Source organism: Centroberyx affinis, unplaced genomic scaffold, assembly GCF_046629955.1.
Source record: "Centroberyx affinis isolate AG114_WGS23_722 - 3 ecotype Tasmania unplaced genomic scaffold, CSIRO-AGI_Caff_v1 ptg002107l_1, whole genome shotgun sequence".
Taxonomy (NCBI): Eukaryota; Metazoa; Chordata; class Actinopteri; order Beryciformes; family Berycidae; genus Centroberyx; species Centroberyx affinis.
In genome coordinates, this window is record NW_027280432.1 from 212,871 (window position 1) to 232,266 (window position 19,396).

Here is a 19,396-nt window from a genome sequence, read left to right on the forward strand (position 1 = left end):
GGCACCCTAAGGCCTAGTAAAACTCTGCACTCACTCTTGCAAAATGCTGTGTTACGGTTAAATCCTCCTGAAGTGGCCTCTAGATGGCAATATGGCTCGGAAGATGTTGCTTTGCAAGACGGCATCACGTGGTTGCTTTGGGCAGCCTTTTTTTAATATTTGAGAACAAAATGCACTGCTTGCCTGGGTGAATCACAAGCCCCCAGGTACCTATGCATGTACATGAATAGTGTTGGCATGTGCGTGTCTAAAATGAGCGTATAATACCAGTATGTTGCATTGTGTCTCTTTAGTACAGCCCCTACATCAAAATGGTATTTCTGTTAGTGGGATCATAAAAGGTGCAGTCTGGGCCGGGCAGCTGGGAAGTGCCATGGTGCCTGTATGTTTATCTATAGGCATTAGTTGGCTGTGTCAGCTGGTCTTTTTATAGCAGGGATTGCAGTTATCTGCCCTCACCGCTCTGGGCTAGTGTGACCGTCTCTGGTGACAACATGAATGTGTCTTGTGGAGTGTGTAAGACTACTGTCCCTTCTGGCAATGGGAGAGTATGTGTCACTAGTGTTTTAGTTTATTGTTCGCCATGGAGACAAATTAAAACGTGGGGACAGATTACATGGCTACCAAGCCTCCTCTTTGCCCTAATTTGAGAGATATGTGTGTGTGTTCTGACATGTAGACCCAAGTGTACTTATCTGTCAGCAGGTACATGATGCATGTAGTTGTTGCATCTGTGTGTGCCTGCAAGTGCGCGTGCATGTCATCCATCCATACAAGTTGTTTATTTGTGGGAGTGTGTGCAACCATGCATGTTAATATGAATATGTGAGTCAGCTTTCATCCCCACTCCAGTTGAGCTGGAGAGAAGCTGGGGCCCAGCTTTAGGGCAGAGTTAGAGAGAAAAAGACAGATAAAAATAGAGGTGGGAGAACAGGAAAATGAATAAAAGCGAAGGATAGGAGAGAAAGTGGGACGTCATCATTTTAAAGAACGAGCCAGTCTGTATAGCATGCACACGTGCACACAAGCAGCCACACAAAGACCAAAACAACTCCACAGTGGCCTGTTTATTATGTAAGAGATGAGTTCCAGCTTGTGTCATGCCCTCAGGAATATTTCTGTTGAAAGGACCATCTCTTTCAAAGCGGCTGCTTCCTCTACGGGGGCTTCATTACTGCATTGAGGCACCAGGGGGCGCCACCTGTTGGAGCCCCAGCACAAAGAGAGGCCTCTGTCCACAGCCAGATGTGCAGCAGCAGGGTTGTGTTTGTCTGTCTCCGGGTGGCAGCAAGTGAGGGTGGTTTTGTTGTGGGTGAGTTAACAGAACATAGTGGGGGACATATGTACTCAGTGTGTCTGTGTTTGTATGTGGTAAACATAGCACCCCATTTATGTCTCAAGTCCTATTTTTTGTCACAGGGATAGACTTTGTTAGACAGAATGTTTTTTTTTTTCCTGTTTCTCATATCCGGCCTCTGTGCAGGTCTCTCTCCCACTTCTGCTGCTGCACACAGACGAAGACCAAAAATGGTCTGACAGCATCATGCAGATCCACCCTCCTTTGTCTACTAATAAAAGTGATGGGTATTATTATTACTGAATGGTAACAGATGTGATATACAATAGTATCTGTTACAATGCCCAAGACAGATAAATAGACAGAGATGGTGTTGATTCCCCGTAGTTATGATGAAACCCAAAGCTGGTGGAGGCAGAGGGGGGAGGCTGAGGGTTAGGGATAGCAGTCCCCACATGGAAGTCTGTCTTTGGGGCCCAGAGTTGGGGAGATTATCCTTTGGTGTCTAGACAACCAGAGGATTGGGGGAGTGAGAGAGAGACAGAGAGAGTGTAGAGAGTACAGAGCTGGTGGAGGTATTTCAGAGCTAAAGCGCCGCTGACTCATATGTGTGCGGATGGACATTAGCATATGAAGGCCTTGGCTGTTCTTAATGAAAGAGGCTTATTTTATGGAGAAAATTAATACTTGCCACCATCTGATAGGAACCCTGCTCGGCTGGCTGTGATTAAGGTTCAATGCCATCTAGATTGGGAGGAAGGAACAGTTTCCTCCGCTCCAGTGTTAGATTTCAGCGCCCCTATACCAGGATCAATTCTAATTACTAAGTGGAATGTATGCATGACATTCCTGGACCAAGATGGTATAGAAACACTCCCCGCAGTATGTGTAGGTCTGAATGTTTCTGATGGGATAGCATGTAGGTATGTCAATGTCAGTGCAACTTGTCCATTTAGCATGCTTTAATTCCTGCTCCAAGTGTGCCAGATAATGCTTTAGTCTGGACCTGAGAGGCATGTATCTCTTTATAACTCTGTTGCATATCCGCCCATCTCTCCTCCTCTCCCCTTATGCATTAAACTGTATCTCTATCACTCTCTGGATCTCTCCCCAAGGAGCTCGCCACCTTTTCATCAGCATCTCTCTCTCTCTCTTTCTCTCTCTCTGTGTGCGTGTGTGTAGACTGTGTCCTCTTCTCCAGGCAAGAGGAGGGGTGACTCATGGGGGCTTTTTTTTTCCAGACCCCCCACTGGTACAACAGATTACAGTAATCTTGTTACAGGGGAAACATATAGCTGGATAACACTCAATTCATACTAAAAACACTGCACTTAGGGGGTGGATAGCACATCAGAGTTGCATGACACACACACACACACACACACACACACACACACAGTCACACAGTATTAATACATTAGTTCAAAGCCTGCATGTGTCAGTAATCTGAAGCTCAGTTGTGTTCTATTAGAGGTCACCTTTTCTATTGCAATGACATATGAGGAAAAGTAGACGCAATTGCATCAGTTGCGAATACTTCCTTGAGTCAAATCAATATCCGCTCTCTCTGATATGTTCCAGTTGGTGGGTCTGTTTACATTTGTTTGTTCACGTCCCCACCCTTACAGTGATATTAGTCATAATCTATGCACAGTAACATGATGTAATGTGATTATCATCCTAAAGTGTTCCCGCCCTACCTGTCCTCTCTCCCCACTGTCCAAACCCCTCAGTGTCTCTCCTGCTGGCTCAGTAGTAATATAATAGTATTAGGACAATCCTCTGAGCTGCACAGGTTATTTTCGTCTCCTGAACTCGGCTGTGCAGCGTAGACAGTCTGATGAATGTGACAGATAGAGCGAAACAGAAAGAGGAAAACAATGAGATAGTGTGAGATAGTAACCTGCACAGTGCAGGTAAACAAACAGATTATGCAGTATGCTTAGGCTATATTTGCATTTGGGATCATTCAATGCAGAGTTGGCAGTCAGCAGTGCTGTGTATACTCTGAGTCACATGAGCACTGCATGGCTATCCAAGAGTGAGTGTGTTTTCAATTGTGTTTGTGAGAGAGAGAGATAAAGGAGGCGGCTGAAGGAAGGGCCCTGAGCCAGCTAAGGTGCAGACTTTAGCAGGAGGAAATAGTATCAGCTTGCTCCCTTCTACAAACCAAGGATAGGCGACACAGGAGAGGAGAGGTGGCTAGAGTTTCACCCTGAGATCTTCCTCTGGTCCTAGGTTTCTGTCTTGACCTGACTGTTGCACCCTGCTGCCAGAAACGTCAGGTGCCTCACCTGTCTCCACATGACTCCTCTTTAACACCAGCTGGCCCCAATGGACTGTTCAACACCTCGGTTTAGTGCATAACAGCTTGTCTTCGGCTATAAATCTAAAAACCCCAGCACCTTTATTATATCAATAGTATAAGACGTGTTGAAGAAAGGGAGGGGGTGTCACGGGTTTGATGTCTGATGATGTCAATGCCAATGTCGTCATCTTTCCAAAGGCAATAGTCTAATAGTCTAGTCAAGGTATATTTACGTACACAGACCTCTATCTGGATCTGCGTGCCGCGTAGTTGTGTAATAGACGTGCCCGGCGGTAGGCAATCGTGTTTATCCGCATGTGAGAAAAAGAGAGGGAGGGAGGGATGTGGAGAGAGATGGAGCAATCGGAGGGGGCGTACGTCTCCTTATACTAGCTCATGGTTAGAGCTGGCAGCGGAACAACGCTAAGCAACCCCTCCATGTCGATAGAGGGCTGTTTGCATCTCCACCGCCAGCAGTTAACATCCTGCGGCTCATAAGCGCTTGGACCGGGACTACTCTTTGGTCGGCTGCTCGACATGTCCTAGTGTTACCCTGACGCAGAGGACGCCATCTGAGAGGAGCCGTACTGAATTGCAGGTAGGTTTGTTGTTAGTGGATGGAGTGGTGATGATAATAATTTATAGAGTGGCTGCTATGCGGCGATACTTTGGGCAGTGATCCCATCCGTGACGTTGCTTCTACCTGCGCGGTTGTGCAGTCCGCTTGGTTTGGGTGTTATTAACTTATAAGATAACGATAATTTATCACACCTATAGTAGCTATTGTACCTTAGTATTTTACCTGCAGTTGGTTGCCTGTGTATCATAGATAGGCTAGTGTTGTTTGGAGTAAGGACAGGTGCGCGTCGTGAGGGCACGACAAGCTGCAGTTGGGTGAATTTTGTCAGTTGAAGCCACCATGTCGGTTTTCTACCGTTGGGAAATTGGCCCAGAATAGCCATGGTAACGAACTCAGTAAGACGTTACAGCTAATGTCACTGCTCTTGCCAGTAACGAGTAGTTATATGCGGTTTCAATTTCAGTGAATATTCCAGTCACAAAAAATGCTAAAGCAAGTCGTTACCTTCGTCATCACCCCGTCTCAGTATTAATATTGAAGTTGAATTATCCAAAAACATATCCATCCCATCCTGTATTCTGTTGACGCGGAGACACGCTAAACTAGCTTAGATGAGAGATAAAGTTCAGGGTGCTTTATCTGGGTGGAAGTAGCCTGTATCGTCACTACGTGGTTTTGCATGGTTTTTCTCCTTGGTTTTAGCGAACAAGAATGACAAGATCATTGGATAGTCACGCTATTTGGTAGCCCTGCCAGGTGAGGCAGTTGAGCTATCCCGATTTTTGATGGGATGCAAACGCCAATTTTAGGGGTGTAGCGGAAAAGTAATGTAGCGTAACTGCTAATGCATTATATTAGGCTAACAAGTAACATAACATTACTTTTCGAATGAGTAACGAGTAATGCATTAGATTGTCCGAGTAACGAGCCTAACAGTGGAAGCGGCTGAAAAAGGCGAGCCTCGTTTTGGTGCCGTGACACACGATACTGCAGGCTTCACCAGGCCATTCTACTGAACTGGCTTCTCATGTTTAATTGACTTCACTGACTAACCAAGACGCCCTAAATATCCCTGGAAATTGGAGAAGGCTCTGACAGCGAAAGCAGGGATATTTAGGTGTGATGCTGGCTGTTATTGTGCTTTGTTGAAAGAGCAACAAGTTACAAGCTACTTACAAAGTAACGTTTCTCCGTTAGGTCGCTACTGGCAGGTGCGCATCGTGTTTGTGTGTGTTTTACAGTATGTTTACGAGGGTTGTCCAACCTCGACATATAGGCAAAGCGGCTGGGACCCTTCTGGATTCACCTGTTTCTCATCAGGGTTTGAACCGCAGCCTCGGCTGGGTCTAGCGGAGCGGGGAAGGGGAGGAGAGGAGTAAAGGGGGGAAACCGCGCCAATGCGCCTCTGGATCGCTGAGCGCACAGGCAAGCTGCTCCAAAGTGCTACTGGATTTTACGCAGAGTCCTGCCAGACGACTTGAATTCAAAAGAATAACAAAAAACATTGTGATCCACTGTCAAGTACAAAAGCGCTATCCACCTCCAGTACAGTACAGACTCCAGTGTAAGAGAGATTTACTGCCTGCTTTGAAATTTACTGCCTGCTTTGAAAGAGTAATCATGGAGAAGTGGGGTTTTGAAAGAGTCAAAGGGTGGACAGGACGCCTCAGTATGCAATATAATTGATTTAGGCCTACTTTAATGGTTTTGTAAAGATTTGATCATTCAGTCATATTTTGGGCCAGAGGTTTTTGAAACTGGCAGGATGATAGTGGAGTAATGCCTTCCAGAAGTGAGCAGCAGACATAACTCCCTTGGCAGAACAGACAGTCCTGAACTGACAGAATAGTTGGAAAGTAATAGAGCAACATAATTCAAGACAAACCATCCCATCGATGTACCAGGGATAATGAAACACAATACTTAACTCATGATTGTCGCACAACACAACAGCCATTTTATTGCATCCAGCTGTAGCGATGCAACAGTCTGCTCTGGCTCTGGCTCGCTCCCTGTAGTAGGCAGAGGCACTTAATGACTTGTCATTAACTGTAATCTGTTTTACCGAAAATGTTTTGTGGCTGGACTGGACGTGGTCGAACAGCTGCCTCAATCCGTCGCCAGACTTGCTATCTCAGGGTGTGTTTCTGGGAATTTGCGAGTGCTAACTTGAACATCTGAGCATGCTCAGGTCATGGTTATTCATATGCACTGAATCTCTGTGTGAGATGTGTAGACCAGTGGTTCTCAATGTGGGGTTCGGGGACCACCAGGGGTCCTTGAAGGGGGTTCCAGGGGGTCCATAGCAAATTGATGATTTGTTAAACTTCACCATTATTTCCATTTACAAGAAGTTAACACAATTAAAGAATGTAGAAGAATGACTGTTTTGATCATAGTTTCACTGTTATCTCTCTACCTACAACACAATTGTGGAATTCAGGACAAAATCATATCTGACAATAAAAATATTCTCAGATTTGGGTCTGAGAAACAAAATCTCATGAAATGGGGGTTCGTGGCCCTAATGTGGACTACAGGGTCCTTGATATGAAAAAGGTTGAGAATCACTGGTGTAGATGATATAGCCTAGCTTTGCGTTGGACATTCTTTCGATGGTCCTGTATCACGTCAATATGTGTAGCATGAGTGACCTATGTTTTACCCCTGTGTGCATGTGTGTGTGTGCAGTTAAAGGTGCAGTTAAAATGCCTCACCCTCTTAGGCTGACCTTCGGCCTTTGATCTGTGGCCTGTCTGAAGGCAAAACATCTGACAAAGATGTTGTGGGGCTCAGCACTTCTAAGCTGGACATCCGCCTCAACTGGAGATCAAAAACGTCTATGATTGGTTCTGGAGCCTGGTCTCGTCGTACGATGTGACCTCCCTGTGTGGTCGGTTGCTCCACTGGAGTGAGTTATGACCTCCTAGGCAGAGAGGGATCTTTAACAGGCTTTGGTTTGTCTTAAGGACTAAATGGACAGCTTTACTCCAGCACTCTAGAGAGCTAAAACTTAGCTGACCTGACAAACTTCCTGGAGCATGCACAATGCACGTGTAGAGCTAGTTCCACTCCCGATTTATAAATCCATTTAATTTGAATAGAATAATGTATTGGTCATTTGATTAGATTATTCTAATGTGGTAGATATTAACAGAAATGAACTAGAGAGCCGTTGGTAATCTATATGCTCTTTAAAGGTGTGGAATTTGTAACCGTCAAATCAGTGACCTCCCCCACTACACGCATACCAACATAACCACACATACTCCCTCTCCCTCTCCCATTTCCCCTCTCTCTCTCTCTCTCACTCTCACATACACACAAATTCACATACATACACTGCCTCACAGTCTCACCTCTCCCCTACATGGTGCAGTACAAACAGGCTATACATCTGTATGGTAAGCAGAGGGGAAAGCGGTAATACTTAACTGCTCTGTTGAACTGTGGAACCGTTGCAGTACAGCGGTCCACCATGACACACAGTTCTGTGCCGGTCTATTTCAGTCGCTTTTTCTCTCTCTCTCTCTCTCTCTCTCTCTCTCTCTCTCTCCCTCTCTCACTATCTCTCTGTCTTTGCTTTCTATGTCATTCTGTCCCTGCAGAAACCCCATCACCTCTCTCCATAGTCTTTGCTCCTTCCCCTGTAATCTTATTCTCACTGTCTATTTCTTGTCATTCTTTTGTCTTTGCATCTTTTGTTATTTTTCTCGGTCTCTGTCATGTTTTGCCCTGTTATTCTCCAGTATCCAGTCCTTGGATCCGGTCCTGTCTGGGCATGACTGAATCTGACTCTTAAGTCCTGATCATTAGAGAACCTCCTTGATATTGGATACTTTGTGGAGTCGACTGTGTAGCAGGAACACAGTCAAAGACATAGCCATGTCATTTCTCATGCATGGAAACACACACGCGAGCGTCCACACACACACACACACACACACACACACACACACACACAGATGGAGACAAGTGTACTTTAGACCAGTCTTTGTTGAAGAGACAGAGACACAGATCCTTCTGTCCACAAACAGGCTTGTGTCTGTCCCTGGAAACATTCACTCGAAATGAATGGAAATTTTGGCCTGCCAGATTCCAGAGAGTCTGGCAGAGAAAGGACGTTTGCAAGAAAGAGGGAGACTCTCTGAAAACCTCACTGCACACCCCGCCCCCTCCGCCTGGTACCTTATTCAGAGTATGGGGACATGATTTAGCTAGTCATATTAATAGACTGGTATAGACATGACATCACTACAGCAACGATTAACAGTTTAGTAACAGCTGCTGTAGCACTGAGTCATGTGATTGTATAACCGACAGGTCTATACAGTGGGCAAGGAGTTTATAGTAATCTTCAGATTGTTGCCTGCTGTACTATTGGATGTTATCCTCGGGCATTTCCTGCCCTGGATAAAGGACTTATTGTGAGAGTGAGAGTGACGACATCTTCCCAACACACATGAACACCCCAATGCAAATGAAATCCAGGGTGATGTGTCCCTCTGCCCCCAGGGGCAAAACACGATAAAAATACTCTGACTGTGCATCCATCTGCCTTCTCCCCCTGGACATTCACAGAGGGATGCACTGTGTTACTGTGTTGTCTATGTGTGTGTGTGTCTGTGTCTGTATTGTACCTACTGTTGAAGGCCTGTAGAGTAGGAATAGGCAACCATGTGCCATGGAGAGTCTGCAGGTTTTAATTCCAACCAAAGATTACAGCAGGTGATTTCACTGAATAGTTCCTCCTCTCTGGTTGAAGGTGTGTTGATCACTGAAATCACTTGCTGTAGTCTTTGGTTTGAATGAAAACCTACAGACTCTGGAGGTCTGGAGGACTTGCCTATAGGCCAAACTACTTATAGCAGTGGAGTCCAATCATGAGCCATTAGTTGCTTCCCCTCTCTGGTTGTGCATCTACAGTATATTGTGCTAATCAATGAAATCACCTGCTGTGGTCTTTGGTTAGAAGGAAAACCTGCAGACTCTTTGCCCTCTGTGGCACATGATGAGACACCATTGGTTTAGAGGACCTGCCTAAATGTATTCTATTTATATTAATTTAAATGGAAATGTTTAGTGTCAGATTCCTAAATTCCGTTTCAGAGGCTTCTCCATCCCACCCAAGAAACATTCTCTAAGGGAGCTACTGGTCTGTGTGTGTGAGTGTATGTGTGTGTGCACGCATGTGCGTATGTGTATATGTTTGGAGATGAGATTAATGTTGACAGCAATTCAAATATAGCTGCAGCGTGTTTCTCCTCTCTCTCTTTAAAGCTTATTTGGCCAACTGCCTTCGGAGTCTCATTAATCTCTTCTACCTACCTACACACACGCATACACACACACACACACATGCACACACATGTGCATGCTGGATTAAGTTGGATTGAGATAGTGGTATGTTTACTAAGAGGCATTTTTTAGCAGTCAGGTTGTTTAGATTCAGCTGCCAGAGACTGTGCACCTGCCAGTTAGCCTCAGTTGAGAGGTGAGGCGGGCTCCCTTTCTCTGCATGCCTGCCTGGAGCGACCACCATATCTGCTTTTAGACCATAACAAACCTGTTAATCCTCTAACATAGTTTCCTCGTGACTCTTGGCTTTCTCTCTTTCTCTAAGATTCTGCTTCCTAGCTTCTAGTAGTCTCCAGAATAGAAGCTAGCCCCCCACCCTCTACATCTACACCACTTCACTCATCCTTCATTTTGTCACCGTCCCCTTAATTCCCGCCTCCCCTCCTTTCACTGCACCCTTCACTGTCAGTTTCATTACATCACCATTCCTCCTCCACCTATTCCCTCCTTCCATCTCCGCCTCTCCACCCCGGCCTCTGCATGAGCTAACTCCTCAATCTTATCTCTGTGTTCTTACATCCTCCTCCTCCTGTTTCGGCTTATCTCTCTATCTTCACGGCCCTATTTCAGCCCTCGCCCGGGTGTGTAAAATATGACTATGTTGAAATAACACCACCTGAATGGGGGGAATGGAGAAAAAGAAATGGGGGAAAAACAGGGATTAATCAGAGGTGGATTGGCCAACAGAAGGCTAGACAGAGAGCAAAAGAGACGGCCGAGTCAGGGAAGGAAAATAAACATTGAGGCTACTGTGAGTGGGTGGAGATTGAGACATACTACCACTTACATTAGCCTACTTGTTACGGACAGTTTCTCTCCTCAGCTGCTCTTGTATAGCAGTACCAACATTTAGAAAACAGAAAAAGAAATGGATTAAGGTCAATACAAGACAAGATCAAAAGCAAATTAAGATTGTGATTTGCTGCTGCACTATACAAGGTTTTCTCACATATGGTCTATGATTTCCTCCTTGGTGCCTACCCCCTCACACATACACACACACACACACACACACACATATGAACACATTCTTTCCATATGTATTCATGCGAATCACTAGCACAATCACCTTGCATGTGCTCATGAGCATGAAACTCATACTGCTCACTGCACACATGTAGTTGTGTTGTTGTAGATGTAGTTGCCTATAGGTTACATGTTTCTGAGAGAACGAGACTTTGAATGGGGCCCAGGTGAGTCATAAGCAGTAGAATTCCCATAGGCACTGATTTATATTTTCTGTACTCCTACTAATGTTTCAGGCTGAAGTTTCGATATGATCCTGGATCTGCTCCCCGGGGGTTTCTCCCTCTGTGAGTCATGGGTAGAGGCCGGTGTGGGCAGGGGAGGATTATTTGAGTCAGAGGATGAGGTAGTTAAAGAAAAGGGGTGTTTTTGATAGGAAAGAGTTGCATGGTGAGGGGATGGGACTGGCAGCTGTTTTGTTAGATGACTTATAGGATTGTGTAATCCTCCAGGGCCTGCAGGCTGCTCTGTGTCACTGGGCTCCCTCCGCCACACTCAGCGTTACAGCTGTCAGCTCCTGGCTTCCAGGGCACAAAGATAGGAGGAGAACAAGGAGTAGAGGCCCGCTGCTTGGAACAAAGAGCTGAACACTTTGGAGGAGAGAGAAACTGATATTCATCCAAAGAGCATTTTATGGCAGAGGTAGTGAGAGAACAAGTGAATGCGTTCATCTGCCATTGAATGAAATCATCTGCACCGTTTTTTGCTTTCTGCCACGGTCAGTTTGGAGGTCTTCTATGTTATGCAACTTACAGGCTGAAGTCTGGCCTGTGTGTGTGTGTGTCTGTGTAAATGCGCGTGCACACCATGTGCGCCATATACTCTGTAACCATACACCTCACCACACCCTGTGTGTCTGCTGGTGTCATGCTGCTGAAACCTCTGGGAGTTTCATTGACCTGCCCTCTGAATCAGCACAGCAGGGCTGCAATAAACACTCCTCCATTTAGACACAATCACCAATTCTTACTGCTCAACACTATTCTATGAATTATGCCTATACAGTGACACAATACATTACCCAAACAATGTAATATTACTATTAAATAGACAAGATTGTAATCAAGACATTTAAACAGTGAGTTGAATTAACATAAATAGCTTTGTACCTGAATTTTTGTGTGCACTTGTGTGTGATATAAGAATGTTTACATTTCCACAACACTTCATATAGTTGCTCTTGTGTTCATTTGTACACATTGTGAGCAAAAAGGTGTTTTGTTTCACTGAATTTACACAATGCCTGTGTCCTTTTCTCTGTCAACAGATACCCGGTGGGATGATGGTGTGACGGACAGACAGACAGACAGCCAGAGGGACCGGTCACTGCTCGCCCCTCAGAGGCAGACCATGGCTCCTGTGTCCCTCTTCCTCCTCACCCTTCTCCTCTCCTCTCTCCATCCTTCACCTGCCCAAGTCATCATCAGCTCCTCCCCCTCCTTCTCCTCTCCTCGGGACCTGCCTATCAACCCTTCACCTCGACCGACCAATCAGACCGCTCGATTCTGGCCCTCTTTTCCTCCCAGGGGGCGCAGCGATGTGCCTGTCAAAGTTGCAATACGGGACAGGCTCGCAACCACAAATGCGATGCAACAGAAACAAAGACCGGCCCGTCCCACTGTACAGTCCACCGCCTCCTTTATAGCTGGTCTTACTACCCAGAACCTCAGCAGTGGGCCCGTCCTAACTCAGCCAACTGCCTCTAGGCCCAGGACTGACACGGCAAGGCTAATATTGAGCAGTGCTTCAGCAAAGGGAGAGGCTCCTACAAAAGGATCAACTCTACCTCTGCCCACTTTACCCTCTAATGTTGTCATCGACTCTGCGGGCGATGAGCCGGCGACAGCAGGCGGTCCAGAGGAGGGACCAGTTACACAGAAAGAGGATGGTGAGTGGCTGGATTTGGGATCAGGTAGTTTTCCAACAGTGGTGGCTTTGGAGGAGGAATCACCTGTTTCTCTGGCCAGTGAAATGGCCCAGTATCGGCCACAGGCACAGACTGCGATATCTGAAGGCCCCTCATTTAAAGTTGTCGATGTAAAGGCATCCCCAACGGACAGTCAGACGGTGAAGCCCCGCCTGTCTGCCCCGACAACAGCCAATAGGATCTCCACTACACCACCACCTGAGACAAGAGCCACACTGTCCCCCGTGGTGACGCAGGCAACGGCTCTCACTGTGGTATTAACAGGTGAGAAATGTTACATGTTATTTATAGGAATGGGACGATATATTTAAATTCAATATATCGCTATACAAAAATGTGACAATACGTCGCAATATTAGCTCCATTGTATTCTGCTGTAGTAATCACAAATGAGATGCCATGCCCATCACAATTTCACAAACTCTCCATTCAGATTATATTATTTGCACTTTGTAATGACATTTTTAAATTGTTGTTTACATGCTATCAAGCCAGTGCCATTGCTTTTTTTTTTTTTCAATACAATTTTATTGAATTTTAATACAATTACATTGACAGTAGAATCCCCATCGCCCTTTCCCCCACTCCCGCCCTCCCCCTCAAGCATATAGAACATCACCCCCCACCAACCCCAAACAATCCTTGGGTCTATATTGAAAATAATGTTGCTAGAAAGATTTGTGTCTCAGAAAAAGAATGTTTCATAATAGTAATGTGGTGCTGGTGTCACGACCTTTATGCAATGCCGTAACCGTGAGTCTTCCATCGATTTCTAGGTGAGCTGACAGCAAACACTCCTTCCACAGACAGAATCATACGAAGGCTAGATGCTGCATCACTGCTGCCGAGGACCACCATTCCTGGCTCCACCAGTAAACAGCCACGGACTGCAGGACTGCCGGTTACCACCCACAGCCTGACCAGTCCACAGCCTAACGCCACAACACAAGGAGGGACAACCGCATCTACAGCTAGTAACCTCACCACTACACAGGAAGCTAAGACAACATCCTCCAAAACAACCAGTCAACCTACAAAAGCAACGCAACCAGAAAGAACAACAACAAGCACAACCATACAGTCAACAAGGACAGGTAAGACAAGAGGGTTCTGGGTTTTGTAGTTGTTTTAAAAACAATGGCTGCATTGACCGGTTTTAAAGTTTCCATTTCCTGTGATAATTTAGAATGGAATTATTTGTGCAGCTGGGACTTTTTTTTTTTTTACTGGAAGAATCTGGAAAAAGCTTCAAAGGTGGGAAAAGGCAGAGGCAGAGTGGGCAGAAGTCCCATGGAAAGTGGGGTGGTAGGTGTGTGGGGTAGACACAGAGAGGGAAGAAAATATGTGTGGGAAGAGATGGGGAGGGTTGGATAGGGGGAGGACAAAATCACAGCCAGGCAAAGAGATAGACTAGAGAGAAGCCGGGTCTGAAAGAGAGACTAGTGGGAAGACAGAAGAGAGAGGAGAAGGGTGGGGTGAAAGAGATAGAAGACAGGTAGGGGCAGAGGGAAATGCAGGGAGTGCAGAGGATAATGAAAACCAGCTGGATAGAGAAAGGGATGGAGGGAGGGGAGCTGAGGAAAATCAGACGGAAAAGGAAAAGCATGACACATGGGGCACACAAGCCAGTCTCTTAGATACCATGAGGACAACATCTCAATGACTTTTAAACAGCTCGTCTGGCTCGTTCTCTTTTCCCACTAGTGCACTTAAACTGTGCAACTAGGCTCCTTTGCAGTTCAGTGAAAGTTGCTTATTAATGGCCTGCATCAATGACATTAGCATGTGTATCTGCCCCCATTCGTATCTGGGCCTTTCTGCGTGTGTGCCAGAGTGTTTCCATGCATATATGATTGTGTGTCTTGTGAGGCGAAACAGGATATTTATGGGCGAGTTCATAGCCACGTGTGGACATCTACAGCAGTGTGTGGGCATGTGTGTATATGTTGTATGTGTGTGTGTGTGTGTGTGTGTGCTAAAGAGAAAACTCAAGGGTAGGGGTAGGTTTAAGTGTATCCAGCTGTGAAATGCGATCGGCACATCTGGAATGTGTCTGGGTCTTGCTGCTTCGAAGAAACTAAAGTTTAAGAGAAGGAAGTCAAACATATCTATATATAAATATAGACGCGTGTATATGTGTTCTGTGCATGCAGTATGTGCCTATGTGTGTGTGAAAGTGAATGCAGGCGAACGTGTGTGTGTGTTGATGTAGGCTATGTGTGATAGGGTGAAGAGAGGGAGTGAGGGAAAAGTGAGGGAGAGAGCCAGGGAGTCAGCCATCAGTCAGTGTGTCAGCTTTATGGGTGTCTTCTACAGGGTGAAGAAGGGCTCAAAGTGCTCTTTGTCGAGTGTTTTACCACTGTTCATTTTGTTCCACCATTCATCATGTGTGTGTATGTGTGTGAAGATATTTCCTTATATAGCCTATCCCTTATTCTACATATTCTACAGCTACATCTATCTATAGCTACATCTTAGTCATCTTAGAGCACAGGCTGATCCTCCTTCATAGGCCAGCTAATTCAGTATCATCTTTTAAATCACTTCTTGAAAGGCATTTTTATAGACTTGCTTTTAGGTAAAAAATATATATATTTGCCCATTTTTAATCTTGCATTGGTTTCTTTGTTTTAATCTCATTATATTTTATGGGTTATGGGTTATGTTTTGGCTCTCCACCCTTTATGTTATCTTAGCAGCAGACTTGCTCACATGGCAGTAAAGTGATGAATGGCTATATGATTATAATGCTATTGGGTGTTTCCTGGGCTTTGCTGGAGGATAAGGTGGAGTGCCCAGAGAGACAAAGTGAGCAAGACAAAGAGAAAGAGAGAGAGAGAGAGAGAGAGAGAGCGAGACAGATAGAGAGAGAGAGAGAGAGAGAGAGAGAGATAGAGAGAGAGAGAGAGAGAGATAGATACTGTGTTGTAAAAGAGTTGTCTTGGTCCATGAGGCAGGCTTTTTATAACTGCAGCCTGTGTTGTAAAATACTACAACTTGGACACTTGGATACTTGGAGTTTTCCTCATCCACAGATATATTATGACGCTGTATGGTATTACATTACAATGGATATTACCTCATTAATTACATAATCTAATCCAATTAAACCATACAATTATTACTGGGTTATCCAGAAGAGTCTTGCTTTAGCATGTGTCTTTTGTATATGTGAATATGATGTGGATGTTCGGGTTTGCACAGTATTCATATCATATTATGATTTTTGAATATTATGATTGCTATTTGAATTACATACATGTGGATATAGGTTCTACATAATTTTCTTTTTTCAACATTTTTACAAATTCTAGTTACCAATACCTAGACGTTACTTTCTCCAACTTGCAAGTTAATTTTATGTAAGGTATTCTGCACAGTAGAGGGGCCGTCTGGAACACCAGTCCCTTACCTAAAAGAAATTGCTGCCTCTTGTGATTTGGAAATTGCAGTAATCAATTTAGCAATTTTGATTTGTTTTTTGATTAATTGTGCAGTTCAAAGATATGTACATATATGCACGTGCACCTTTTTGAGTCCATATGCATGCTGTATAATCTGTACATCTCTGCTTGAACAGAGATTGCTGTATACCTTGTTTAGGGAAATAGGTTTCTTAAGCAAGAGCTGATGGGTAGTAACACACTCACCTGACACTCATAGAGAGGAGAGAGAAAGGGGATAGATGGGGATTTAATACAAACCAAATTAAAAAAAAAAAAGCAGTTATTGAGAATGTATAGGCTGGCTAATCTGTTTTGACCGCATCCTCTTATTTAGAAACATTGTTGAACCGAACATAGACCTGAGACAATGTGTTGCTGCAGAGCTGATTAAGTTACCATGAACAGTTGAGAGGACCAGACCGTTCTAGCTCATTACTTTGATGGTGAACTACTCCCCTCTAGTGGCTCTGAATAGCAACTGTATGTATGTATTATTGCTCTGCTTTTCGATAAAATGTCACTGTAGAAAGAGTTCACTATTAAAACTCCAGCTTCATTATGTTTCAGAATTATCAACCAAAACACATTTTCTCTTTTTTCTAGGGACCACTCCCTTCCTCACCACCAGTGTTGTGCCAGTTGCCCGAACAAGGTTTGGCCCCACCTATCAGACTGGTATTGGTCAGAAGAACCGCTCTTTACCGCTGGGACACCCTCACCAAGCTCCCTACTCTCCTGCTTCTAATCCGCCCCCCTCTCCCAGCATCAATCTCTCCCCTAATGGCACACTGCTCCACTGGGATGACCTGAGCCGGACGCTGGCTTACGCCTGGGAGCTCCACGTCTACGGCTCAGCTAGCCTCTTCCTCCTCCTGTTTGCCGGAGCTGCTCTCGGCCTCACCCTGTCCCCTGGCATGAACTGTCCTCACCGGGGCGCCCTTGCACTGTCCAACGCTCTCTTGTTTCTGGCCGGAGGTGTTAGGGCAGCTCTCTTTCTCATTGACCCCTACGGGACACGTCGCTTCCTCCCTCGCCCAGCTGTTACCGCCCTCTACAACCTGCCTCTACACCTGCTGGTGTGGGCGCAGGCTGCCCTGGCACTACTGGCCTTGAGGGTGGCAGGAGTGAGCGTGTTACCTTCTACTCTGGAGCGCCCTCCTCTGGTGGCTGTGTTGGCGGTGCTGCAGTGCACCCTGCTGCTGGCTGCTGACCTGCTTTCCCCAGCCCTGTCCCCTGCTGTGCCTGTCACCCTGCAGGTCCTGTCCCTGTGCTGGGGCCTAGCTCTCTGTCTGGGCTTCCTCTGCTATGTCTTTCCACGTCTCCGCTGTCCTGCCATTCCCCATCCTGGAGTCCCTGAGGAGGCCAGAAGGAAGGCTTGGACTGGGAGCAGGAGGATGGGGCTGATCCTGGGGAGGGTGCTGGCTGTGTGCGCTCTTCTGGGGGCGCTGTGCTGTGGGCTCCACGTCCATGCCACCCTGTGGCTCTATGGGCTGCTAGGGGACTGGAAGCGCTTCAACTGGGGATGGTGGTTGGTGCACTTCTGGGCCCGGCTGCTGGAGCTGGCCTGGGGTTTCTCCCTCCTACTCCTGGGTTCCTGGGTGTTCTGGAGGCCTCGGGATTGTCGGGGAACGGAAGAGGGGGGAACAGGAGATGGCAGAGCAGCAGGAGACCTGCCATCCCCTGGCCAATCTGTAGGCTCCACTCACAGACATACCTGCTGGTCCAAGATAGTCCAGAGCCTGAGAGGGAAGCCCTGCAGGAAGTCTGAGAGTAATGGGGTGGGAGGAGGAGGAGGAGGAGGAGGAGGAGCTGGAGGAGGACCAGGGGAGATGCCTAACAACTGGGCTGGCCAGGAGCGTCCTGGAGCTGACATCAGTAAGAGTCTGATCAGGAACCAGAACCACGAGCAGGCCGTTGCCCAGCCACGCTGTGTCAAAGACAGCAACCGGGGACGCAACCAGAGGGGCCGTTCAGCAGAACGAGGCATATCTGATGGCTCCACAGGCTCCCTGCTGCGACTGCAGGTGTTGGGCCGGCCTCCCCAGCGCTCAGTGAGTGGCAGTTTGGATCAGGATAAGGACACTGGGCTGTCTCTGTATGAGTTTGACCTGCGGCCCCCCTCCCCCATTGACCTGAGCCGCAGCATCGATGAGGCCCTGCACAGGGAACACCTGCTAGGAGCAGGCAGCCTGTTCCATCCTTTGTCCCCACCCTCCCCGTCCCCCTCCCCGGGCTCAGGGGTCAGCCAGGGCCCCTGGCTCCGCAGGAACAGTGATCCTCAGATGCTTTCCGAGAGCAGCGAGGCCCAGACAGAGTCTTCCATGCCACTGGGGGGCAGTGTTCTCAGCAGTGTGCCCAGCAGGCAGGTGACTGCTCCCCCCACGCCGTCCCACCAGGGTCACAGGTGGGCTGGGGATGGGGTAGGAAGTGTCCCATCCTCAGTGTCCTGCCCTGTGTCACTTCGTCCCTCCAGAACCTCCACAGGGCATCTGGGGGAGGATATAGGAGATGACACACGGCCGTTCATCACCCCAGACTCAGAGAAGGTGCGGGGACGGGCTGGGAGGCCGGTGGGGTCACGGAGTTACCTTGAGGTCAGCCGTCAGGACGACTCTGCCAGTGTCAGCAGTGAAATTATTGACCTCTAAACTCTGAACCAATCCTTGGACATGAGGACCAATGACCGCACACCAAACACACCCATTTAACAACACTGTTTCTAAATAAGACCTGGACTAGAAACAGACAGACTTCAACAAGTTACACAGATGCTACAAAAATTTGATCAGAAGACTGTCTGAAATGAGTTATTTTGAGAAGAAGAGGGAAAAGATATAAAAGTGTCTCTGGGTGATGAACTTAAATGAATATCACCTAGTTGCCTTTTACCTTTTTAAAGGGTTCAACAACTGTGATTGTGGAACAGATATGGCTACCTACTCTGGGAGTAAAACAGAGAGATATTGCACAGATAAACAACAAAACACTTTCTCTCCTCCTCCCTCCTTCCCTCCCCCTCTCTCTCTTGCTCTCTCTGTCTCTCTGTTACAAAACACACACCTGCGTACCACTGCTGGTGGTATAATTTCAAGCACACTGGGACCATATATACATTAACTATTTTAAGAATGGCTATTCAGCAGGTCCCAACTTTTGAGTGGTTTGAGATTTGTGATGGTGACCAATCTCATCTTCCCATAGTTTATGAAATCCATACAATAGGTCATTAATTCCCTGTCTGAAAACAGTGCTTAGAACCACAAATTGTTTGGATGATAAATGTGGCTCTAAGCGCCTGTAGGTCACATCCCTGTGGTCTCTGTGAAAAAGGTCTTCATATCAACGATAGTGACTTTCATTGCTTTGATAGTGTTCATTTGCTGTCCATCATGTTTCAGTTTGCATTTGTTTGTGTTGTAAAGATGTGCCATACATAACAACCATTGGTTGGTTC

General features: G+C 46.4%; 1 protein-coding gene across 2 annotated transcripts; it reads left to right on the forward strand.

Annotated features, from left to right (window-relative positions):
- The first annotated feature begins 4,058 nt into the window (after nt 1-4,058).
- On the forward strand, nt 4,059-18,598 carry LOC139654559 (proline-rich transmembrane protein 3). 2 transcript variants are annotated; one of them, XM_071531666.1, is made up of 4 exons: nt 4,059-4,203; nt 11,837-12,760; nt 13,273-13,590; nt 16,546-18,598. In XM_071531666.1, exons 2-4 carry the CDS (start codon nt 11,920-11,922, stop codon nt 18,588-18,590), a joined length of 3,204 nt encoding a protein of 1,067 aa, XP_071387767.1. In that variant the 5' UTR covers nt 4,059-4,203; nt 11,837-11,919; the 3' UTR covers nt 18,591-18,598. The 2 variants fall into 2 exon arrangements, with proteins under 2 accessions (XP_071387767.1, XP_071387768.1); XM_071531667.1 differs by having other exon boundaries at nt 13,303-13,590.
- The last annotated feature ends 798 nt before the right edge of the window (nt 18,599-19,396 follow it).